Here is a 26,744-nt window from a genome sequence, read left to right on the forward strand (position 1 = left end):
ATTTGTTGCCTAGACAAGGATTATTAAACTGCTGCCTTGGCCAAGTCGGATTCTACAAACAATATTGGTTGTGACCACTTTAGGTGTGAGAATCTTCCAGTGCAGAATTAATCATTAGTTTTTCATTTAGTGATGTTGAGGATTAAGCACCATGCAAATCTGTAGTGGGTGGTTATGACCTTTTTCAATCGTGTTCAGTGTGACTCTAGCTCATCATGCAGTGACCTTTATTCTAATTAATGTTGTTTTGTTTGTTTTGCAAGTGTTGAAAAAGAAGCAATCAGTGTGTATTTGCAGTGTAGACTTCCAGATTAAATTAAAGAAGATTAACAATATTATTGTATGAGCCGTCCAGAAATTACAGACACTTTTGTACATAGGTTGCCCATTTTCCTTTCTAGTGACCCTTTGCCAGGCCTTGACTGCAACTGTCCTCATTGTCTGCCCACAACTGATCATGAGCTGTAAACCCTTGTTCAGATGTTATACGATTTTAGTGGCTCTCCCCCAGTGTCCGTAAGTGTGCATGACGTACGTGACATCACTTCCGGGTATCAAAAAATTTTCCCCCAAGAACCGTTGAAGTTGACAGCCCTGCAACTCGTTAGTCAATTGTCCAAGTACTTTTGGTTCCTTGAAATAGAGGGCACTATGTATAAAATGTGCTGCAATTCCTAAATAATTCACCGTATTTGGATGTAAATACCCTTGGTTCAAAGCTGACAACCCACACTTTCAGTCCATGTTTACTTCTTTAACTCAGTATTTATGGACCTGGCAATATTTGGGCACGGTACAGAAGATTTTTAGGATATTTCTTAAAGGTGTGTTGGCACTAATGGCTGGGCATCTATTTCTATTCACCTTAATTCTATTGTCACATGTGCTTTGTTCCTATGAGCTTGTAATTATTAGTTTAAAAAGTACAAATAGTTTAGCATCAACATTTACATAGGCCAGCATGTGCTGTTAAAGGAAATATTGTTTTATTAATTATCTCAGCTTTAATATGGTACCACATCAGAAAATTGATTTGCTTATGCTTATCACATTTATATATTTATTTTATTTTTGTGACGGTAAAGAATTATTTGATTTAAATATTTATTAAACAGGATGGTGTTTCATAAAGTGCCCTTTTAAACAGAATAATCTATTATGTTATAGCTGTTTCTTACTTCAGCAGTTTAGTGTATAGGCAGACGTGATGGATGCCCTGTAAGCTAAAATTACTTAACAGAATTAGTATTGTAATCAATAATGCTAAATATAAACTTGCTTGCTTCAGTAATCTAGGACATCCACTAAATGAAAATAAAGTTTATGAGTAACAGGTTGAGTGTTTTTGACATACATTTAGAACAGTGAATGTCAACAGTTTACATGTTACCGTATTTTCCGGCATATAAGACGACTTTTTAACCCAGAAAAATCTGGGTTAAAGTCGGGGGTCGTCTTATACGCCGGGTACTTGCTTGCAGGGCCCCCCAGCGTCCTCCACCACCCCTCCCGCTCGCCTGATTCATCCGGCTTTAAAGGGAACGGCTTTATCCACCACCCCTCCTGCTCGCCTGCTGCGTCCTCCGGCTGCTTAGGTTGCACCCCGTGCACGCTGACGTGACGCGTATGCACAGGGCGCAACCAATAAAATTAACCGCTGACCACCAATGAGCCTGTAACGCTTTAAAGGGGTCAGCGGTTAATTTTATTGGTTGCGCCCTGTGCATACGCGTCACGTCAGCGTGCACGGGGCGCAACCTAAGCAGCCGGAGGAAGCAGCAGGCGATCGGGAGGGGTGGTGGATGAAGCCATTACGTTTAAAGCCGGATGAAGCAGCCGGAGGAAACAGCCGGACTCAGCAGGGGTGGTGGAGGACACTTGGGGGAGCTGAAGTACGTGGGGGAGGATGTGGGGGAGCTGAAGGATGTTGGGGGGAGATGAAGTATGTGGGGGAGGATGTTGGGAGGAGCTAAAGTATGTGGGGGAGGATGTTGGGGGGAGCTGGGGCATGTTGGGGAGGACGCTAGGGGGACCTGGATGATGTTGGGGAGGACGCTAGGGGGAGCTGGATGATGTTGGGGAGGATGCTAGAGGAGCTGGATGATGTTGGGGAGGACGCTAGGGGTAGCTGGATGATGTTGTGGAGGACGAGCTTTAGGACGCTGCGGGGGGAGATTGAGGATATTTTAACTGCAAAAGTTGGGGGTCGTCTTATACGCCCAGTCGTCTTGTACGCCGGAAAATACGGTATATGTTTAGAAATAGGCATTATCAAAGAAAGGTGACATATTATAAGTAGGACTGTTCAGAAGAAATCTAGTACTGCAAATAGCATTCAAGGCACCCTTATGGTGCACATAAAAGAAACTTCCTTGTAGGAGTGATGATCTGTGACCAACAGATGCTCATATAGTTTTGTTATACCTACAGCATATAAAAAATATGCACAGGTTGGTTAAAAGCCCTGCAGTCCTATATTAATGTACTGAAGATTTTATTTTTTGTTCAAAAATATGTTTTGTTATTTACCGTAAGTCTTCATTATATGAATAACAAACTAGTCATTAGTCAAGAAAAATAATAGCAGGAATGTTCTGTCATTGTACAGAGGTCGATACTGAAGTCAGCGCTCGTAGACATAGTGGCTTCCAGACAGGGTCGGACTGGAATGCCGTGACACCGGGAAAAAACCCGGTGGGCCCCAGCGGCCCAGACCCAACCACTGACGGCTCTCCCCCGCCCGCAGGTGTCCCTTCCCTGATGCGTTTCACTTATGCACGATCAGGGGAGGACTTCAGGCAGTGGCTGGGGCCCCTAAAGGGGGGGTGTTAGGGGACCTGAGGCGGGCGGCGGGGGCACCTTGGGGGGTTCAGGGCCCCAAGGCAGCAAACCCAGTCATATATTTAGTCTGAGGCTATGGTGGTGTGATCAGAGGGACTGGATTCTTGGAATGGCCTCATAGGTCCTTGTACATAAAGTAATCTAACTGAGACAGCTGGTAGAAATTGCAACATGCAATTAAGCATTATGCTTCCTTTTATTAAATTCACATGCAAACTGATGTCAGTTCAGACATTCAGATCTAACCTGTATACAGTAGAGCATTTTTCCCTTGCATGCTAATGATGAAAGAATCACAATAAACATTACATTCTTTTTTTCTTTGGTTTCTTATGAAAAGCTTTAATTTGATCACACTGATGGAATTACACTAAGTAGTCCGATGATTTTTAGTCATTGCATTGATATGGTCTCAGTTTCCCATACATACTATTTAATTCATTTTTGATTGTGAGATATTTTGTAGGATGCAGCAGTAGTATGTCTAATCCTGCTAATCACATTCCAGTTTTGATTAGGTTTGATTTTCCAGCTAGCAGCTGGACCCAATTTTATTTTGAAAAGTTATTTTCTGAGTTATTTGATTTTGTTGAAATTTTTGCTTTTCATAAAGGAAGTGTCTAAGTGGATAGTTAGTAAACTTGTGTGATTTCACACATTCAATCAATAAAGGTGAAAATGCAGAGCACCAGTGGTTTTAAATTTCAGTCTCATTCTTGTGTGTAAAAACTCATTGTGAACAGTTATGGGGATCAAAATCATTGTTGTTTGTTTTTGTATCTTAAAGGGAAAGATATATGCCTTAAAGCTTTAGTTTTAGTTAGAGAGAGCAATGGGTGTGGATGGTGTGAAAAGACAGAGGATCTGAGAGAAGTGGAGGAGACTGCCAGGAACTTGCAGGGAGACCAGTGAAGAAATGTAGTGAGGAACTGAGCAGTGAAGGGCTTTAAATGTTAGCAGAAAGATTTTATATGAATTTTTTTGCTTAACAGGCAGCCATGCTAAAGGAATTAAGTGGAGCTGTACAAGTTCCCTCTTAGGAAAGACCAGAAGGATCCTGGCAGCAGAGTTTCAGATTAATTACAGGTGAGAGAGGTGGGAGTCAGGGAGACCAGTTTGCAGTGATCTAATCGGGAAAGCATAAGGGCATGGATTAGTGTTGTAGCTGTAACTTGTGAAAGAAAGGGGCGTTTCTTAGCAATATTATGTAGGAAAAAGTGGCAGGTTTTGCCAGTGTTATTAATATGTTTAGAGAAGTTTCAGTTTCAAGTTTTATTGTCATATACAAATAACAATGACAAAAAGGGTTAATGTTAAAAAATAACAAAAAGGGTTAATGGCCATGCCATCAATAGTAATGGTGAAAGGAGGAGATGGGCTAGACCATGAGATCTGTTTTAGCTAAGTTAAGTTTGAGATTGTGTTGGTTCATCCAGGAGAAGATAGCCAGGAGGCAGTTAGCAATCTGGGTTTGAACATCATTGGTTAGTGAAGGGGTGGTTAAATATATCTGGATGGATCTTGTCTGCATATAAGTGATATTTAAGACCGAATGAAGAGATAAGGTCTCCTAAAGAGAACGTGTACAGGGAGAACAGCAAAGGACCAAGTACAGAACCTTGAGATACTCCCACACTAAGCTGAACCAGGGTAGAGGATTTGTTAGCAAAAGCAACAGGCAAGGAGCGGTTAGGAAGGAGAACCAGGATGCAGCTTGATCTCGGATACCCAGAGAATAGAAAATTTGCATAAGGACAGAATTGTCGACAGTATCAAAATCAGGATGCTGCTGCACTGATTTTCAAACAATTTAGGGCTGTATCTGTAGGACTAACATAACAATCACATAATTATTGCTTTTTCTAAGTTTTCTACATAATTACATTTACAGGAGTTCTTTTGTAGTTTTGCTGTTTATTATATTTTGAAAGGAAAAAAATAAGTTTACTATAGCCTATCTGTATATACAGTTGCAAGAAAAATTATGTGAACCCTTTGGAATTATATGGATTTCTGCACAAATTGGTCATAATGTGATCTGATCTTCATCTAAGTCACAACAATAGACAATCACAGTCTGCTTAAACTAATACCACACAAATAATTAAATGTGTCCATGTTTTTATTGAACACACCATGTAAACATTTACAGTGCAGGTGGAAAAAGTATGTGAACCCCTAGACTAATGACATCTCCAAGAGCTAATTGGAGTGAGGTCAGCCAACTGGAGTCCAATCAATGAGATGAGATTGGAGGTGTTGGTTACAGCTGCCCTGCCCTATAAAAACACACACACCAGTTTTGGGTTTGCTTTTCCCAAGAAGCATTGCCTGATGTGAATGATGCCTTGCACAAAAGAGCTCTCAGAAGACCTACGAATAAGAATTGTTGCCTTGCATAAAACTGGAAAGGGTTATAAAGGTATCTCCGAAAGCCTTGCTGTTCATCAGTCCATGGTAAGAAAAATTGTCTATAAATGTAGAAAGTTCAGCAATGCTGCTACTCTCCCTAGGAGTGGCTGTCCTGTAAAGATGACTGCAAGAGCACAGTGCAGAATGCTCAAGTGAGGTGAAGAAGAATCCTAGAGTGTCAGCTAAAGACTTACAAAAGTGTCTGGCATCTGCTAACATCCCTGTTAGCGAATCTACGATACGTAAAACACTAAACAAGAATGGATTTCATGGGAGGATACCACAGAGGAAGCCACTGCTGTCCAAAAAAAACATTGCTGTATGTTTAAAGTTTGCAAAAGAGCACTTGGATGTTCCACAGCAGTACTGCCAAAATATTCTGTGGACAGATGAAACCAAAATTGAGTTGTTTGGAAGAAACACACAACACTATGGGGGAGATTTACTAACCCACGAACGCTCCAAGCGTTCTTTCAGCGTATTTTCGGTGACTTTCTCGTATTTTTCACAACTTTTTCATACTTTGTGACAAAATTTGTGCGACAAAATCGTATTGTCGCGCTGAGTACGAAAGTTTAGATTCATTCAAGCTTCGATATCGTGACTTTCCTTGGGCTTTCCGAGCTGCACAGTGCCATTGATTCCTATAGGAGTCTTCCAAAATCATGCACAGAAGGATCAAAGTTTGAAAGGTTTTCCTGCATTTTACTATCATTCGGATACGAAAATTTTGTGACTATCGCCAATACGATATTATCGTGACTAATACGATTTTTTCATAAGAATATTCATGATATTTGCGATATTAAGAAATTATCGTATCCAATCTGAATTTATCCCATTCGGGATTCGAACTCTCGTTTTCATGAATGTGCCCCTATGTGTAGAGAAAAAGAGGCACACCAACATCAAAACCTCATCCCAACTGTGAAGTATGGTGGTGGGGACATTATGGTTTGGGGCTGCTTTGCTGCGTCAGGGCCTGGACAGATTGCTATCATCGAAGGAAAAATGAATTCCCAAGACATTTTGAAGGAGAACTTAAGGCCATCTGTCCACCAGCTGAAGCTCAGCAGAGGATGGGTGCTGCAACAGGACAGCAACCCAAAGCATAGAAGTAAATCAACAACAGAATGGCTTAAACAGAAGAAAATACGCCTTCTGGAGTGGCCCAGTCAGAGTCCTCAACCCGATTGAGATGCTGTGGCATGACCTCAAGAAAGCTATTTACACCAGACATCCCAAGAATTTTGCTGAACTGAAACAGTTCTGTAAAGAGGAATGGTCAAGAATTACTCCTGACCGTTCACGTGCACGTCTGATCTGCAACTACAGGAAACGTTTGGTTGAAGTTATTGCTGCCAAAGGAGGTTCAACCAGTTATTAATTCCAAGGGTTCACATACTTTTTCCACCTGCACTGTGAATGTTTACATGGTGTGTTCAATAAAAACATGGAAACATTTAATTATTTGTGTGGTATTAGTTTAAGCAGACTGTGATTGTCTATTGATGTGACTTAGATGAAGATCAGATCACATTTTATGACTAATTTGTGCAGAAATCCATATAATTCCAAAGGGTTCACATACTTTTTCTTGCAACTGTAGCTTCAAAAGTTTATGCATAAAGAACATTGGAATTATTTATACTTTTTTTTTTTTTGTTGTTTTTACGAGAACCTTATTATGGGTTCATTTTATTTAAGTGGTTTCTAAGAGCATCATTTATCATTATGGATATTGGAGAATGAGATATTGGAGATCCCCTGCAGCAACACAAACATGAAACGGCAATGGAATAACAAAGACTAAATGAAAGGTGTTCTTTTATAATATCATTAGTCACTGAGTCCTATATTACTTAAAATGGATGAATTTCGAACTAGTGTGGAAAAAAACATACATTACTGTGTGATGCAAATGATGGTCCACAGACAGATGGTGATCCACAGACAAATTAAGTTGAAAGTCCTCCAAAAAGGCAAATCAAATACCTTTTGAAAGCTCCCAATCCATCTGCTGCTCCATAGTACAAATGGAATGGTTTTATTTCACCAATCTGTGAAAAACAAGACCTAATTCTGGCACAAAGCCTACATATTATGATAAATGTTTATGGAATTTCTGTTAAATTAGACAGATATTGCACACAATTTGGTAATATTTACTTTAAGGAATCATTTGCAGGGTAATTAAATCTGTGGATTTTTTTATTCCCCGTTATTTATATTGTGCTGACACTCTTCCAAAGTGCTTTACAGAGATTATACATCATTCACATCAGTCCCTGCCCCTTAGGAGCTTACAATCTAACATTCCTATCACATTCACACACACACCATGGTCAGTTTAATTATAAGCCAATCAACCTGCCTGTATGTTTTTGTGGAGTATGGGAGTTACCCGGAGAACTGGAGGAAACCCACACAGGCAGGGAACTCAGGACGCCAGTGCTGCAAGGCAGAATTGCTACCTATGTTTTTATTATGTAAATTAAAAACACTTATAACAAGTGCTTTGGAATTATCTGGCTCTCATTTCAAACCAGAGCACTCAGTGTCAAAATAAATAGTTAAATATTACTAACTTGGCCAACTAAATGAATGGCAAACATCAACTTTATATGCCTTGTGTGTTGTTTTGTAATAATAAACATAGCATCAAGGTGTGAGTGTCCATAGGAAGCTGCTTTGATACATGCACATGCAGGTCTATGTGCACTTGAGCATTGACCGAAAAGGGGCATCTGACCATTAAAGTATGGTAAGTTCTCTTCCTCCTTGCCTTTCCTTAGTGTTATCTTTTAAATGCAGTTAGGAGTACCGGATATACTCGAGTATAAGCCGAGTTTTCCAGCACTCAAAATGTGCTAAAAAAGGAATCCTCGGCTTATACTCGAGGCAAGAATCCTACCGGCGCAGGTCCCAAGTAATCCTTCAGTGCTCCTTTGTATTCTGGTAGTGCTCATCCGGCAAGGCTCCTCCAAACGACATGTGAGCAGCAAGACTCACGGGGGGGGCGGCGCGCCGCTCGCACCCCCGCCCCCTGTGGCTTGGCTTGGCTCGGCGCGGCACGCCGCTACCCCCGGGAGTCTCGCCGAGTCCTCATATTGCCTCCTCATGTCGAGGAGCTTTGCCGGATACTAAATCTGCAGCATCTGCGTGCCGCACCCCGTGCGTCCCGTCGCACCCTCCCCCGCCCACCTGTGTGTAGTGTGCGTACCCCCCGGGAGTCTCGCCGCGTCCTCATATTGCCTCCTCATATCGAGGAGCTTTGCCGGATACTAAAACTACAAATCTGCAGCATCTGTGCGCCGCTCCCTGTGCGTCTCGTCGCACCCTCCCCCCGCCCACCTGTGTGTACTGCGCACACGCCCACATGTTGTTTGGAGGAGCTTTGCCAGATACTAAAATCTGCATTCAGGTAACGGCTGGGAGCAGGTTCTAGCTACACTCCTAGGGATAAACCATCTGACAGTTAATCGCCTAATTGTCGGCAGACTCTTACCACATTCCTAAACCTTATTACAGTTACCAATAGTGATTAACAATGTGTGAGGGTCTGCCGGAACCAATGGGCTCATTTGTTCATTTATGTGTGCAGGATTCCCGTGCCGAGTATCAGGCATGATGTTTATTGTGCAGCAGAGAGTTTCTCACACTAAATTATTTGCACTGGTAAAACATTATCCAACAAACAATACTTGTAATGTAATGAGTTCATCCTAGTAATAGTAGTAATACTTATTTTATGAAAAGGAATGTGGCTCTATTTATATACCAGTTTTAATTGCCCCCGACTTGTCTTTAAAACTTTGCAGCACTGATACCACATAGCAATGCCTTGAACCATGCAACTTTACTGAAGACCAAACATTTTATTCATGTATTCTGTTGCAGGCTTTAATGAGGTCTGCATGCAGTTTGCCTAGTTCAGCTGGTGTTAGAGCTCAATGATGCTGCAAAGCTGCCCTCACATCTAACACCCTATTGAAATTGATGTGTTCAATATCATAGGAATGCCAAGGTTATGCACAGCCCAATAGAAATGGGGAGCAAAACATGGGAAACAGGAAAGTGCATTAGGATAACAACAGCTTGTAGGTTCCCCTCTTTAGTAATGGCCCCTGAGTGTGTGCTTATTCTTGACTTATACATCTTAATATTATTGAAATAGGAAGTCTTGTCTGGCTTTGCGCAATGAAAATGTTATTCCAAGTACCGGATATACTTGAGTATAAACCGATCCGAATATAATATATAACATAATATATTATGTTGGATGCTTATGTTAGGCTTATACTGGAGTCAACAAGTTTTTCCAGTTTTCTTAGGTAAAATTAGGTACCTCGGCTTATATTCGGATCGGCTTATACTCGAGTATATACGGTAGGTGTGCTAGGGTGAAGTAGATGAAAGTCATGGACCTGGGATCTGGGAACATTAATAATAGAAGGTTCCTAGGTGTTGTATTAGCATCCATTCTATTTGACAGAATACTGTGGTTCCTTCTAACACTCAGTTAAAGGACAATGAAAGGTTAATATAAATTAAAAGTAAGTCTAAAGGCATTCTTTTTAAGTACTTACTGCATAATTCCCAAGTCCCTGCTTGCTTCTCTGAGATATGGTGCTGGCAGCCTACAGCAGTGTGAAGACTACAGTGACATCACTGAAATCTCTCTGCCCTTCCTGTAGGCTGCCAGCGGCAGTCTTCCTATTCTCTGAGCATGTGTGTAACTTGATCCCGTCTCCTGTTCTTAACTACACATGCCCACCAGCCAATCAGAAGCGGATCTGGAAGGGGGGGGGGGAATGAAACACATGTGCAGTATGAAGCAAGGAGGGAAAGGAAGGGAGAATACCTTTTTAGAGATGGCTGCCTGTTCTAGAAAATGTGAAGTAAGTGTGACTGAGTAAATATTTGATTAGGTGAGCCAAAAGTGTGGCATTTTTACTAAACAATAGGAGGACTATTGGGCAGTATGCTTTTTAAATTTTGACTTGCATTCTCCTTTAAGAGTGTTTCTGATGGAAGAGGAGTACAGCATTTGATCATGATATACATATTACGCAAAATGAAATATAGGGTGCGTTATATGAGATGATGGCTGTCTCAATATGAAAGATACTTTGTCTTTTTAATAATAGGAAATGAAACTGCAAATTTGTTTCCAAAGTTTTGAGTGAGACATTTGATGAATGTATGCAAAGTAGTAAACAAAACAGGAGGCCCTGCTTTAACCCTTTAAGTGCCAGCCGAATTCGTCATTTCAGTTCCCCCCAGTGCCAGACGTTTTGTAAACATTCTGTGCTCTCTCAATATAGGGGCTTTTACTGGGGGCAGGGTTAAGTTTAGGTAGGCAAACTATATATTGTTTTTTTCAGGAGAACCTGAGCTTTCCAAATCTACCTGAGTGTATTTCCACTTCTGGAACAAGATTTAGAGCTTGAAATACAAAAAAAAAAAGAAAAAATGCTATTTTTCATGATATAAGGATTTCTACCAGAAACATATTTTATTTTATGGACAAAAATTCAACTGATTTGGAAAGCCTCATGTCTCCCGAACGTGCCAATACCTGATATGTATAGTTTTATTGAGATTTCTGACTTCTATAGATCAAAAACTCCCAGCAGTAAATTACTAAATTTTCAAAGCATTACAGCAGAATACGGCATACTTTACATTCCAAAGCCAAAAATCCTGGAACATTAGGTTTACCCCAGGAAACCATACATTTTTGAAAACTACACATTCTGACGAATCCGAAATGGGTAACTATGTCTTCCAACAGCAATGCTTTACTGAATTTAGCATTTCCTATAAAAAATTATGAAAATTCTAAAAAATCACCTCAAATCTTCCACTTTCAAGCACCTTATCTCCCAGATAACATTAGGTACCAAAAGAACACACCCTAAATATGAAAGCCAAGGGTCCGCTGAACAGTTTGATGCCCATTGTGCATAGGATCACCAATGTATCTGGCATTTAGAGACCCCATAAGTAAGTTAGTGCATACAAATTTCCCAGAAGATCTCTTTAGCTACTGAAAATTCAACACATTTACTGCATTTTCTGTGGGGTAAAAACACAAAAAAATACATTGACCCCCCAAAACCATATATTTTTTGAAAGTACACATTTAGGCGAATTCAAAATTGGTACCCATGTCTTTCTACTCCAAACTACAGAGTCACAGTGCTTTCCCAAAATTGCTAGTTTTGATGAAATACCTGAAAATCACATCAAATCTTCCACTTTCAAGCACCATATCTCCCACATAACATTAGGTACCAAGAAAACACACCCTAAATATGAAAGCCAAGGGTCCGCTGAATAGTTTGATGCTCATTGTGCATAGGATCAGCACTGTATCTGGCATTTAGAGACCCCATAAGTACATTAGTGCATAGAGATTGCCCCAGAGGTCTCTTTAGCTACTGAAAATTCAACACGTTTACTGCATTTTCTGTGGGGTAAAAACACAAAAAAATACATTGATCCCCCAAAACCATATATTTTTGGAAAGTACACATTCGGGCGAATTCAAAATTGGTACCCATGTATTTCTACTCCAAACTACAGAGTCGCAGTGCTTTCCCAAAATTGCTAGTTTTGGTGAAATACCTGAAAATCACATCAAATCTTCCACTTTCAAGCACCTTATCTCCCACATAACATTAGGTACCAAGAAAACACACCCTAAATATGAAAGCCAAGGGTCGGCTGAACAGTTTGATGCCCATTGTGCATAGGATCAGCACTGTATCTGGCATTTAGAGACCCCAAAAGGAAGTTAGTGCATACAAAGTGTATACACTGCAATATAAGCTACCAGCATGTGCATTATGCAGCATAAGACCCCCTAACAGTACAGAGACCCTAGAAAACCATATATTTTCCGAAAGTACACATTCTGACAAAACAAAAATGGGTAAATACATCTTTCTACTGCAAACTACAAAGCTATGCTAAACAGAAAGGTTTTTATGACATTTCTGAAAATTGTCACAAAGCTTGCATTTTACCCCATTATGTACCCCCACATTTTGTACCGTATCAACATAAAACATTCTAAATATGAACCCCAGGGGTCTACTGAACAGTTTGATGCCCTATATGCATAGATTTACCAAACTATGTGGGGTACAGGGGCACCCAAGTAAAAATAGTGCATATGAATTTTCACATAAGATGCTTCGGCTCATGCAGTTTTTGCACCCGGTATGTGTATTATGTGCCATACGACCCCCTAACAGTAAAGAGACCCTAGAAAACCATATATTTTCCGAAAGTACACATTCTGACAAAACAAAAATGGGTAAATAAAACTTTCTACTGCAAACTACCAAATTACAAAGCTATGCTAAACAGAACTGTTTTTGTGACATTTCTGAAAATCGTCACAAAGCTTGCATGTTGCCCCATTATGTACCCCACATTTAGTAACGTACCAACATAAAACACTCTAAGTATGAACGCCACTAGTCTACTGAACAGTTTGATGCCCAATATGAATAGATTTACCAAACTATGTGGGGTACAGAGGATGCCAAATTGAAATACAGCAGACAAAATGTCCATGTGCAAAGACAAGTAACAAAGAACAATGTAAAAAGCAATAAAATTGATAAAGAAAAAAAAAATCACTAAAATCATTTTTTTTTTTTGCCTAATATCTGCGGGCAGAATAACAGTTTGAGTATTTTGGCTAGGGCAAATAAGTTTTACAGACAAAGTCAAGCGAACAAGAACTATGCATAACTGAAAATGCTATAAAATGGCTAAACATGCAGTAAAATACCCAAAAATCCACCAAAATCACAGAAAATGTAGTAGAAACACCAAAATAATACACAAAAGGTATTGCGCAGTGCGGTTAGCGAATACACTATCCGCAATGGCAATAAAACATTTTTTTCAGACAAGAATAAAAACGATGCGATTAGAAAAAAAAAAAATTACAAAATTACATAAGTGTGTAAGTGTGTGTGTACATGTGTGTAAAATGTGTTTTGTGTCCATGTGTGTGAGTATGCAAGCAAGTGTGAGTTTTCTCTAAGTGCTGTAAGTGATGAATGTTTGAAAACCTCCCAAAAATGCATGTGTGTGTGTGTAAGTGTGAGTATAAGTGTGTATTAGTGTAATAAATGTGTGATTGTGTGTTTGTGTGTGTATATAAAGCCGTTCCTCCGCTTCCAAAACCGGAAGTGCAGCAGGACGTAGAATCTACGTTCTGTGGCACTTTGATCCTTTGATACACAGGACGTAGATTCTACGTCCTGTGGCACTAAAAAGGTTAAATTATGAATTAGATTTGGGTTGTTTGCTTATGATTTGACATTTTGAGACTTCTGAATTGTTTGTGAACAACTGGAATATTGTCAATAAGAAACATCTATCTTTCTTCTACATCTGGATTTTGTAAATGTAGGCCAGGAAGAATAACTGGGTGGAAAAAATAATCGAAAATAAATAATGTGTGATCAGTGGGTGAATGATTCTGTTATATAAATGTTGTGCAAGAGGTTGGCACAGTTGTGCTGCAGAAAAGTAAAAGAAATACAGGTATTGCTCAAGAGTTTGGTACAGATCTCACATATACCTTGCAGTCATTTGTTGTGCCAGGCAACCAAAATAGTCTTCTGGGATCTTATAAAGACCAACTAGTTTGTCCAGCAATTGGGTGGTCATTAATTATTTTTTAACATCAGTATGAAAGTTTTCTGAAAGATGTTATTTATTAGTAGTCAGTCTCCAAAACAAAGAATTTGAAGTAGAGGAAGGCATTCAGAAAAGGGTTCATTGCTTGAATAAGCTGAAAATTACGTGGAACAGGAGAATTGTCTAAAAATATTTGGATTGGGAATCCCATTTGCCATTCTTGGAGCCAGGTTTATAAGTAATTTGAAAAGTATGCCTAAAGAAAACAGAGCCTAATTTACTTGAGACTTTTAGAAATATGTGGTTTTTATGGTCAGAATAGATGAGAATGTGATGATTAGCTCTCCTTGCAGGAAATGTCTTTATTTCTTGAGGGAAGCCTTAATTGCCTGTAAATCCTCTAGAATTGGGTTTAGGATTTTTTGGAAAAGAATATTCAGACTAGATCTTTGAGTTAAAACAACTGGAATAACATAACATAAAAGTAATAATCACAACAGAAAAGCTAAAAGATAATAGTTTAGGAAGAGATGAACTAGATTAATGTACTGGTATAGGCATTCGCATAACTGTAGTATGCTTTGCTTGGTCACATACATGCTTGCTCACTTGCTGGTGTGTCCCCTTTAGGCACACACATCTCTAGACTGGGGTTATAATGGTGACAACCATTTTTAGCTATATGTTAAAAAGAAGGGAATTTTTATCTTTTATTTTAGGTGTCTGTTTGTATCCTGAGGACAGACATTTTAGCTATATTTATCATATATTATAATTTTGATGGTATATTTATATTGTATTTAAATGTATTTGGCATACTGTCTTGTGGAACGGCTGAGTTATTGAATTTGTTGGCACTGTACTAGTCAATCAGACTGCAGTTAGGTACATTCTAAATCTCAATATTTTAAAATACATTCTTAAAAATAAGGATGTAAATGAATGAAATACATCAATAATAAATGAATGAATTAAATACTGTATATACTAGAGTATAAGCCTAGTTTTTCAGCACCCAAAATGTGCTGAAAAAGTCACCCTCGGCTTATACTCGAGTCGGGTGGCATGGGTCCCTCCAGACTAGCACCATCTGTCCTTTGTGTGCAAATTAGGCCACCCGCAACCAGACCCTCCAGTGCCCTGGCCTGCTCCCAAATTCATCTTCATCTACCATCCTCACCTGTCCCATTCTACATTAGACATTGCACTTTATATTCGATATAAACTATATATAGTTTTGAAGGATTTTAACTCTGTGTTTTAGCTCGGTTGCTGATTGAGCTAAGGGAGTAGTACTCTTAAGGTATCATCATTGATACCATATTGTTTTTGTTGACCCTCTTCTCCACTAGAGCTAGTTTACTGTTTAAAACCACATACCCCTTATTCTCTAGTATATACGGTATGTAAATACAACAGCTAACTAATAAGCTTGAAATAAAACCATTTACTTTTATCTCTATTCAAACCTAAGGAAGCAAGTGTTTTTAGTGCATGAATATATGTTTTGTCATTGGAATGACCTTGACTTTGCTACCTCATCTCAATTCTTTGTCTGTTTCTTATTCAGACCTCTTGAGTCCATAAAAAGGAACTGCTGACACCTGCATTGCTACTGGCTGAGTCTCACTAGGCTTTGTAGGCTTGTCCATGTCATTTATAATAATGTTTTGTTCCCTCTGCTGATGGACCACCTGAGCAGCTTATTGGCCCATGTAAGGGCCTGTCCGACCTACATCTTGGCGAAAATCAGGCAGATTGAGATCAGGCAGGTTTAAAAATTCTGACGGGGTGGGTAGTGTGTCAGCTTGTCAATGTTGTCCTTGCCTTGACAGTCTGCATCTTATCAATGTGATCCAAAATTGCCAGCCTCAGTGTGGGTATATTAGGGAAAGATTCGCTTGTTTAGTGGCTTGCCAGCGAGCAGATGTTTCAGTGTATGGGCAACTTTAGTTTTAGGGCTCTGGCACACGGGGGAGATTAGTCGCCCGCGACAAAACTCCCTGTTCGCGGGCGACTAATCTCCCCCGTGTGCCAGAGCCCTTAGGGACGCCAAGTAATACACAGAAAATGCAGGAGAGTTTTTCAGTTCTCAGATACTATCTAGGAAATCACTGATTTTAATTAGTGTTTGCTCAGGCAACAAGACCGAGGGGGGCGGGGCAGGGTCCATAAAAGACCTCTAATTCTCAATTATTGGATAGAGTGAAACTGGAATTGGCCTCTACCAGTACTGGGGAATCTAACATCTAGTTTATAAAACTTTGTAAATATGGAACAACATTTTTCTCTCTGGTTTGTGTTTCATTGTTTTCCCTTTTGTTGTATGCCATCTGTTTGTCAACATTGTATTCACATCACCTTTAGGATAAAATATATGTATATAAATTATGTTCGCTTCTCATGCAGTATGGTTATCTGCACAAAACATGTTTGGCTTAGTGTATAAAGCACTGCATTCAAGCACAAATTATTTATTGTTGTGATGTTTTAATTTGTGCACAGGGAAATCAGCAAAGGAAATACAATGGGGTTGGTTTTCCCCTAATTACAAACTTTGGTTTGTAATTAGTAGAAAACCAATCCAATTGTACCGCCTTTATTAATTTCCCTGTGTACATCGATCAAGAAGTTTAGCTTTGGACTCAAGTGTGTGAATGGAGAGTTTCAGAGAAGCAGCATACTGAACCAGCCCACTGGGAAACAACTATGTAGATGCCTAATGCATTGAACAGGATATTTATTTGTATTATATCTGAGTGCAGCAATGTGACAAATATTGGTCTTTACTATGAACAGCTTGATAGTAGGGTCACAGATGTTGTGCAAATGTTATATGAAGAAAACAGATGGATAGTTCATTTAGTACCCCTGATAAAATTTACACCAAATTGCCTGAATCCTTACTTTGGTATTGATGGGCATCATATCTGTAAAAAATAAACATCAGTACAGAGTGATATATGTGATACTGTGCTTACTGTTCTTAGAGGGAGTTCTTGGTTACTGCTAATACAGGTGTGGGGCCTGTTATCCAGAATGCTGCATTAAGGGGCAAATTTATAAAAATGTGACAGTTCACCACAGAAAAACTCTCCCACTTTCTCTTCATTCCTATGGGATTTTTAGAAGGTTATTTATTCAATGGTGAACTCTAACTTTCACCTATTGATAAATACAGTTCTAAAAATTTGCATAGGAATGATTAGAAAGTGGGTAACTTTTTCTGTGGTGAGCTAATTATACACATTGAGAATTCCGCCCCTAAAAAATCATTTAAACATCAAATAAACACAATTGGATCAAGTACAATGTGTTACTTTAGAACATGGATCCCCAACCTTTTATACCCATGAGCCACCTTCAAATGTAAAAAGTGTTGGGGAGCAACACAAGCATGAAAATGGTTCCTGATGGTGCTAATAATTGCCTATTTAATAGCCCCTATGTGAACTGACAGCCTATAGAAGGCTCTGTTTGGCATTATATTGGGTTTTTATGCAACCAAAACTTGCCTCCAAGCCAGGAATTTAAAAATAAGCACCTGATTTAAGACCACTGGGAGCAACGTCCAAGGGGTTAGTGAGCAACATTTTGCTCACAAGCCACTGGTTGGGGATCACTGCTATAGAAAATAAATACTTATTTTGATCATGCGGAGTCTATGGAAGTTGACCAAGCTGTAATTCACAGCTTCCTGGAGAATTGGTTTTTGGATAAGAGATCCAATACATGTACAAGCACTACTACAAGAAATATTGTGTCTGCCTTATCTTGGGGGTATTTAAAACCCCTGGCACATGGCATTCCATTACTAATGGAGATAACAACAATTGCATTTTAAACTACTACATGTTTACAGTATCTAACATTAGTGGGGTTTTTCTAAATCAGCCTAATGTGCGCATTGACAGGCAGATTGCACAGTTTATCACACAGTGGTTCATAGAAGCATTATTGCCATGTATTGTTGTATGTCTAGTGTTAAGGGCATATGAAACAAAAAGTGGAGCACCACCTATTAGATTGAGACTTAATGAATTTTTGGTAGTTAAAAACCTCTGGATAGTTTTATGATAGTACTGTAAAGTTAAAGATAGTGTGCGCCATTGTAAATTAATATTGCTCTATTATGTAGAGAGTTTGTAGGTGGTAAGATGGAATCAAATTTTTCTTTAATCTTAGATTCTAAAAAAGATTGTAATCTCTTGCATCATTTAAAAATAAGTATTAGATAATGTGGAATCTTATATCAATAATCATAACGAATAAGGGCCTCAGGATATAAATCAATATAACAACCTCTCCTCTTGTGAGACATTTTGGCAAATTTGTAATATACATACCTGAGTGAAGAGCTTGTAAACTTTGACATAAACAATGGAAATAATGTTAGAGCTAGTTAGAGCACTGACACAATTTGATTTGCAGAAGGGTGGATTTTATTCCAAAATAAAAATATACTTAAGTAACACCCAATGAAAAAGTTTGGAAATTATGGGATAAAAAGGCCCACAGTTAACTTAAAAGGAAGCTTATGTTGTTAAGCAAACTCTCTGTCCATAAAACAGTCACTTGTCCTAAAGTCCATTTTGCAATTTTGCATTGACTTTAGCTTTCTGCTCTGTCAGGAGGAGACAAGGGATTTGCAACCATAATTACATGTTCAGAACCCAGTAGCAGAAGCCTGTATACAGGCGGGTTACTTGTTAGAGCTGTGTTTGAGTTTGTTGGGTAAGAGACACTGTCACAAGATGTGCATCTGTTGTAAACAGAGGGGGCATCAGATACATGAATACATGAATTTATTTATAATATCAGATACAAGTATGATTTTAATTACACAGCATGGGTAGGGTAAAGGAAATGGTCTTAGTACAAATATTAATTTATGCTTCTCTTTTGTACCATTCATCTGGATTACAAATAGGCCATAATTTTTTTAAAATTCTTGCAACAAGTTTATAATGTCACTCCCTGAAAGTAGTTCATTACATGACTCACTAGAGATACTCTGTTCCAGGATATCCTTGGCAATATGCTTTAAAAAGAGATTTATAGGCTTTTAAAGGTCATCCCCTGCTGCAGTTAGAATTACAAGAGGCAAAATGGCAGAAGGCTTATGTCAACCTCCTACCATTTGCTAAATATTGTATGGAACATGTTGTAAATTATTATATATTTTTGAAGGTAGATTCTTTATGCAGCCATCCCTAATAGCATATTCCTTAATCTGCTTAATTTGAAATATCCAAGCTTGTTTTTTTTAACTTTAAATGCAATATTTTTATTTATCAATAAGATAGGGTAATGAACACATTATTCTACGACTATCTGCTATTGTGTATTTGTTCTAATTCTGAATTAAGGTTATATGTTCATCATATCGCATAGAGCTACCTGCATTTGCTGCCTTTATGTACTGGCTACTCAGGTGGAATTTGCAGGTCATTTTCCCAGCAGAATATGTACATAACTTCATAACTTTTTTGGAGGTGGAAGTGCTTTTTCTTGAAATTCTTATTATTTACTACTTATTTTTTATACATATGTAAAAGTATTGGGATTCAAAGAATTGCTATCTTAGCTGTCATGAAAATGTACATTATACGATCATCCAATTCACCCTTTCCCCCCACACTTATTACTCCAGAGTGTTCTTCGGTTGAAAAGCACAAGAAAGCTTGTACATTTGCAAGTGTTAAACACTGATATGGACATGGAAATGGTAACACCAGAGCAAAAACAGAAAATCAGCAAGGCGAGAGACCAAAAGTTGGTTACTGTACATGCTGGATTATCTGGCAATTCTGGTCGAGCCATATTTGATCACAGGTACTACTATGATGGATAAGATTGAAAAAGGGAATTTTACATAGCTCTATAAATGCCAAAAGCCTTCAAAGTAAGTGAGTTGTTATAATGTCCCTTTGGGAAGCTGGAACAGCAATTCTCATACAAAATAGTATTGTTTGTTAATAATCCAACTGATTTTAAAGAGTGAGACCATGCATACATTTAACATTATAGCAACCAACACTGCAACTTAAGGACTACATGATTTTATATGATTTGTTTGTGTGTTTTGTTTTTTTATTACTTGATTTTTACTTGATCTTTCAGTCCCTAAAGAGCAACTTTGCCAATAAAAAATGTACATCACACAGTAAAGTATAATCCTAGGTATGTTCCTAGGAGTTTTTGTTTTATTTAGTTGTTGTATACTACTTTAAAATGTTAAAGGAAGCGTGTTGTGTGTAAAATGACAAAATACTGATAGTAATGTTTGCTGCAAGCATGTATAAATTGGCCGTTATAAATAAGCAGTATTCAAAGGGAAGGACTGTAATTAAAAAGATTTTCCTGCAGTTTTCTTGCACAGGCTGTGTGCCCATCTGTTCCTTCTCTGAACAATTGCTTCATCAAATACTTTACTGGGCAACCATCCAACTGACCGACTCTTACAACCAGCAAATAATTTATATTAAACCCCAGTGACACACTCCTCAGGTCATCACTTCTGTAGCGTCCTGGAAGACCTTTATGACAAGGTCAAAGGAAATGCTTTATCCACAGAACATGCCCTTATAAAAGGCAGTAAGACCAAATAAAGCAATGGAAAAATTTAAGACCTTTTATCTTTGATCCATTTTTTTTCCAAAATATTGCTGCAAAGAATTCCTGAAGATTTATCTTTTGCCTAGTGTTTTAATTGGGCAATATATATGTTTTTTTGTTATTTCTTGTTCTAAACAGGTCAAAATCTGACACTGAAAGTAAAGTGATGATGCGAGGGTATAATAAACTGCCCCTTATCTAAAAGTATAACAGTCCGTAACTGAAGGGTTTTTGTATACAGAAGACGTCTAATGGGCTGCTGATTTGTTTTCTTAGAGGCTTATAAGTATTTACAAAAATAACATATATATTTACATAATACTCTGTATATTCCATAACTACTTTATTTCATATATGATTTTAGTCCCTTTTTACTTTTTCCAACTTTATCGGGCACTAGATTTCTGTCAATGTTTGCACCATTTTTACATGTTGCTTCAGAGTAACTTATTTTATGCAGTAAAGTGCTGAGTAAAAAAGAGGAGTAAAAACCTGTATTTCTGTATCATTTTTTAACAGGTGTTTCTTCATATGGTTATACTATATAGCTGCACCTTTATCTGGGTTTCAAATAAAGGCTGTGGTATTGTTTGACTTGCTTAACAGGTTTTGTTTTTTGCTGTTAATATAGCTAAATAGTTTCTGCATTCAGCACCTATTTGTCGTTGGTAGTTTCAAGAGTAAGATAGGGGTATGAGATCCAGAAACCTGTTATTCTGAAAGCTTCAAATTACAAGACCATCTCTCATGGACTGCGCTGAGGCAGGCAGGTAGTAGCCAGTGGTGAGGACACAGCGGGGGAGGGAGGGATGTAGTTTGAGGACTAGCTATAATCCGGCCCCCCAGGAGTCTGAGGAACCGTGAACTGGCCCCCTGTTAAAAAAGTTTGAGGACCCCTAATGTGAGGTATGGTGATCCTTTATCTGTTAAACCCCAGGTATGTATACATTTTGGTAGAGTGGCTGAAATAAACTTTAGAGTATGTAAATATATTTATAATATTAAAGAAGATGTAAACCCTACAAAAATAATGTAAAATAGCTTAGAGCACTCTTCTAAGTACTTTTTCCAGTTACATATATTAGTTTTACTGTTTAATTTGTGACAACAGTTCTGCCTGCTGGTAAAGTCTGAGAAAAGAAATGTGTTGGGATATTGCTCTGCTTATAAAATTAAGTTAGAAGAGACGTGATCTTTCGTTGGACATTTCTAATAAAACAGTTATTTTTTTCTTGAAAAATGGGCTTATATAACAATTTACACTGAGGCTGGGTTTTTAAGATATGTAGGGGGCATGAGAGTATGGGGTGTCAATAGGACAGAGATTATAATGGGGCATTGGTGAGTAATACAAGGAGGAAAAGGAGTTGTAATAGTGGTATGGATTGCTCCCTATGTTATACCTTTATATATTTCCTAGATTGTTTGAAGACTTGCAATAGTTGAATAGCTGATGTGTTCTAGAATTGCTGTGTGTGTGACTTCGCCATTCTCTTTTCATGCAAAAGCAGCAATACTGTGTTTGAAAGTAGGTGCCATTTGATGCAGCAATTGCTAGGTTTGTGCTGAAATAGGAGAAATTCTATCAATTTGAGAGCAACACCAAGAGTTCACAGCACATTTTAAAGATTTTTTTTTTTTAGCCATAACCGTTTAAAAAAATTTAAATAAAAAAATATCTGCTAGCTTATATTGACATGTTGCTGTCCTGTTTACAGAAATATTGTCATTTTACGCTTATATGAAATATAATAATTACATTTATAGAGCATGACACTTTCCTGCAAATTTTATCTGCAAAAACAGCTGCCAAGCCCAGTGTCACGCAGAGTTGCAGACAAATAATGCTGTCCATGTAAGCTTTTAGAAGCTTGGTCGATAATGCACAACTTAGCTTGGACTTCTTGTTCAATAATGCTGTGCTTTGCTTATTAATTAAGCATTTCTTTTACATCAATACAACACTTGGCTTCAATGATGTTGTGTATTGCCTTGTGACAAGGCTGTCAATTTAATAACATTTACTCACTTGGAGTAAAAAAAAAAATGCTATAAACCTTATTTACATATATTCTAAAAACTATGTAGTTTTGTTTTCTATAGAAAAATAAGAAAAGGGTCTTGTACCGTTTTATTATAATGCTGCCATAAATCACAAATAAAATATATAAGAAGTGTCTTGAAGCAGAATTTGTAGCATGAGTCTACACAATCTGCGTTACATGTAGTTCGATTTTCAGCTTGGCAAGGGATGTGATTCCTTGGACCGTGCTGTGTACTCTTGGGTAGGGCAACTGTTACTTTTACATTGTAATACACATATGACATTTGTAACTTGGCAAAATTAAAACTGACTGTTCTTTTCTTTCTTACAGATCAGTGCACAGTTACTCGAACATACCTGTTTCTTCACAAGTTTTGGTTTTTCAGTTCCATCTATTATTTTGGAAATTGGGCTTTTATTGTGGTATGTAATCATGGTTTGTGTGCTACTTTAATTAGAAAGCTCTTTTTTAATGAACAAACTGAGTTTTTAAAACTTGCCCTTACTGTGCAATGAATATAATATAGCCATAAATCTGGTAGCAAGTAACACAAGACATATTTGTATGAAAGTACTGTCTAGAGCACTAGTTTCCACATAGTAGGGTTGCCCCCTACCCTCCTTGAGGGCCTAGTGTAGTAAAAGGTCAGCCCAGCCAATCACTGTAAAATTTAGGGAGAATAGTTTGCTGTCAGAGTGAGCATGAGGTTTGGTTATTTAGCCAAGGCGGTATGCCAGTTGCCAGTGAACGATCCGATTACAGTAGGGGCCTTTGCAAATCTGTTGTCAGTGGCCCATATCAAAATCCCAGTTCAGCCATTAAACAACTAATTTCTGCCCATGTATCTGTAGCCATACTTTTGGATCTGTTGCAAACATTTTCATATATAGTTAACTCAATTTTAATCAGAAGAGTAACGAAAACACACAGAGCGCACACTAGAGCGCAAAATGCAATGTAAACCTTGCCCTTACTGTGCAATGAATACAATGCCAAGTATTTTGTATATCAACTCTTTTTTGATGGAGAGAAGTTTGAGAGATCAACAATTTCTGTAATTAAGGCTTTGTGGTGAAATCCTAGTCGAATTAATGGCAGGCTTTGAGTAGCCTGTCACATTATAAGTTGTTATCCTCAGTGAACCCTTTTCTGTAATTTTCACTACACAGAGTCATTAGGGAAAAGAGTGTTTCAGCATGTAAGTATAATGTGACTCAGCAAAGCCTACATTAGACTCGTTTCACTTCCTTATCACATTTTCAGTGTCTCAGACTTTATAATAATTTATATTGTAATTGTAATTTATAATTGTATATTGTAATTTGTATAGATGAATAGGAAAGCATAAAACTGGCAACATTAAAAAAAGAAAAGATTTTAACACTGTAGTACTCTGTATCATCTATTTAATTTTTTCTAGATCTAGGTAGTTGAGCAAGTCTACCTAGATGTTTTCCATGGTATGCTTTAGGTGCCCCAGTCTGATAACAGTATACAGTATGAAAAAGTTTGGGAACGCCTCTCAGCCTGCACAATAATTTACTCCACTTTCAACAAAAAAAGATAACAGTGTATGTCTTTCATTTCCCATGAACATTTGAGTACTGGAGTGTTTTCTGATCCAAAATTTTTAGAGCAGTATTTAGTTGTATTTAATTAAATCAAATGTGAAAATTTTGCTAATTTTGCTAATTTTAATGTATGTAACTGCTCAATACTGATTACTGGCAACACCAAACTGGTTGGATTAGCTTGTTAAGCCTTGAACTTCATAGACAGGTGTGTCATGAGAAAAGGTATTTTAATGGCTAATTGCAAGTTGTGCTTCTGTGTGGCTCTCCTCTAAAGAGTGACAGCATGGGATCCTAAAAGCAACTCTCAAAAGATCTGAAAACAAAGATTGTTCCGTATCATGGTTTAGGCGAAGGCTACAAAACGCTATCTCAGAGGTTTAAACTGTCAGTTTCAACTGTAAGGAATGTAATTAGGAAATAGAAGGCCACAGGCACAGTTGCTGTAAAACCCAGGTCTGGCAGGCCAAGAAAAGTACAGGAGCAGCATATGCGGAGGATTGTGAGAATGGATACAGACAAGCCAAAGATCACCTCCAAAGACCTGCAAGAATATCTTGCTGCTGATGGTGCATCTGTACATCGTTCTACAATTCAGCACAATTTGCACAAAGAACATCTGTATGGCAGGGTGATGAGAAAGAAGCCCTTTCTGCACTCACGCCAAACGGAGTCGCATGTTGTATGCAAAAGCTCAATTAGACAAGCCACAGTCATTCTGGAACAAAGCGCTTTGATCTAATGAGATAAAAATTGAGTTATTTGGTCATAACAAAAAGCACTTTGCATGGTGGAAGAATAACCCCGCATTCCAAGAAAAACACCTGCTACCTACTGTCAAATTTGGTGGAGGTTCCATCATGCTGTGTCGCTAGTTCATGGAGGCCCTTGTTAAAGTTGAGGGTCGGATAAATTCAACCCAATATCAACAAATTCTTCAGCATAATGTTCAAGCATCAGTCACAAAGTTGAAGTTAAGCAGGGGTTGGATATTCCAATGATAAACAAAACTCCAAAGAATTAAGAGGGGTTGCCAAACTTTTTCATATGACTGTATAAGGTACAGTACCTTTTAGCTATGTATATAAAAAACTGATTCAGTTATGGGGAGGCAGCTTTTTTTTTTAAATGACTTTATTAATTATCAACATTTATTTATAAATATTAATTGCATTGTAATAAACAATGACTGAATGTGCATGTATAATTTTGATCAATCTACAGAAATGATTTTTTATGAACCAAAAAAAAAAAACGTGCAAAATTAAAAGCGCTGCATATATTACTAAATGTATTTTAATTGCAGGTATTCGTTATTGGATTAATTGTGTCCTGCTGTAAAGGGAAAAAATCCGTCATTGAAGGGGAAGTGGAAGATGATGATTCTGACCTAAGTGATGATGAAGAGCATCCATATGCTTAAGCCAATGTACGTGATTATGTAACAAATTCTAAAAACTGTTTCGTTTCAGAAAACAAGAGAATATTTTAAAATAATGGGATAGAATCTTTGTGAATTCACTCATGGAATGCGGGTCTGCTGATAACTGTATGGTATAAGAAAGGTGCAAAGAAAGATTGCTGCTGCTTGATCTCTGCAATGTATTAAAATTATAACATGTCAAATTATACAATTTGTTTTACAAATCTACTGCATTAATTTAACTTTGCTTGTGTTTGCAAAATAAATATGTTTTCTGCAGGGTGATGGCATTCCATTATTTAGCTCTGCCTACAAAAAATATTTTGTTTGAACTTTCCTTATACAGGCCATCTTTGTTTGATTGTTATATTTACATCAATTAAAAATATAATATTTTTCTATTGTCAATTAAACAGTGTTTTGCCTTGAACAAAAATGGTGTTATTTGCTTTTGCTTAAAATATTGCAACTTTCCACAATGCCTTTACAACAGGGATTCAGCATGGTTTAATGAAAAAAAAAATGTGCGTAATACAAGACAGAGGTCCGTCCTCTTATAAGCTTTCAATTTAGGAGAATTATACAAGAAGGCATCTGTTATAAGCAGTATTGTTTGTTCGTTTGACCGCCAGAGTTCAGCAACCTTCAAGTTTTTGTTTGCCTAGCAATGCATTTTTTTTATTGGATCACCAAAATAAAGAAGCTACTTTGCTGGCAACCTGTATCTTTTTGCCAGAAATGTAGATTCTATATTCATAGAAACCATCAAAGGGAATGTTGGGCCAAAGGACTGGCGAAGACTCTTCTTTAATGTAGCACCAAAAATGTTACACAGCACCTTTTTACTGCACAGGCATGATTAACAACTTGCATTTTTAACACATAAAATATCTCAAATTATTAGTAAAAAGGGACAGTTAGCCTCTAAAACCATGGCAGGAAATGTCAGCTATGCAGTTTCTATAATGGCAATTACTGTAGTAGCTAATGTCATGAGGTATGCTTTCAGTAATTGTATCCTGTAAATTGTATCTTGTCTTCTTTTGTGTAAACATGTTCTTTGGTATCAGAATTCCTCAAAAAAATCCTTCATTCTCCGGGGCCAGAGTCTGTGCACCTCTCTTCCTTCTCCTGCTCCCCCCCCCCCCATAAGAATTCCTCACA

At 37.9% G+C, this 26,744-nt stretch overlaps 1 protein-coding gene across 1 annotated transcript in view; it reads left to right on the forward strand.

The window, feature by feature from the left end:
• lmbrd1 (LMBR1 domain containing 1) overlaps nucleotides 1-26,010 on the forward strand; it is an 88,580-nt gene extending 62,570 nt beyond the window's left edge. The window contains 2 exon segments of the mRNA NM_001078716.1: nucleotides 22,917-23,008; nucleotides 25,464-26,010. Of these exon segments, the coding sequence (NP_001072184.1) occupies nucleotides 22,917-23,008; nucleotides 25,464-25,580 (209 nt within the window). The 3' untranslated portion in view covers nucleotides 25,581-26,010.
• The last annotated feature ends 734 nt before the right edge of the window (nucleotides 26,011-26,744 follow it).

The sequence above is a fragment of the Xenopus tropicalis genome, chromosome 5 (assembly GCF_000004195.4).
Source record: "Xenopus tropicalis strain Nigerian chromosome 5, UCB_Xtro_10.0, whole genome shotgun sequence".
Lineage (NCBI taxonomy): Eukaryota > Metazoa > Chordata > Amphibia > Anura > Pipidae > Xenopus > Xenopus tropicalis.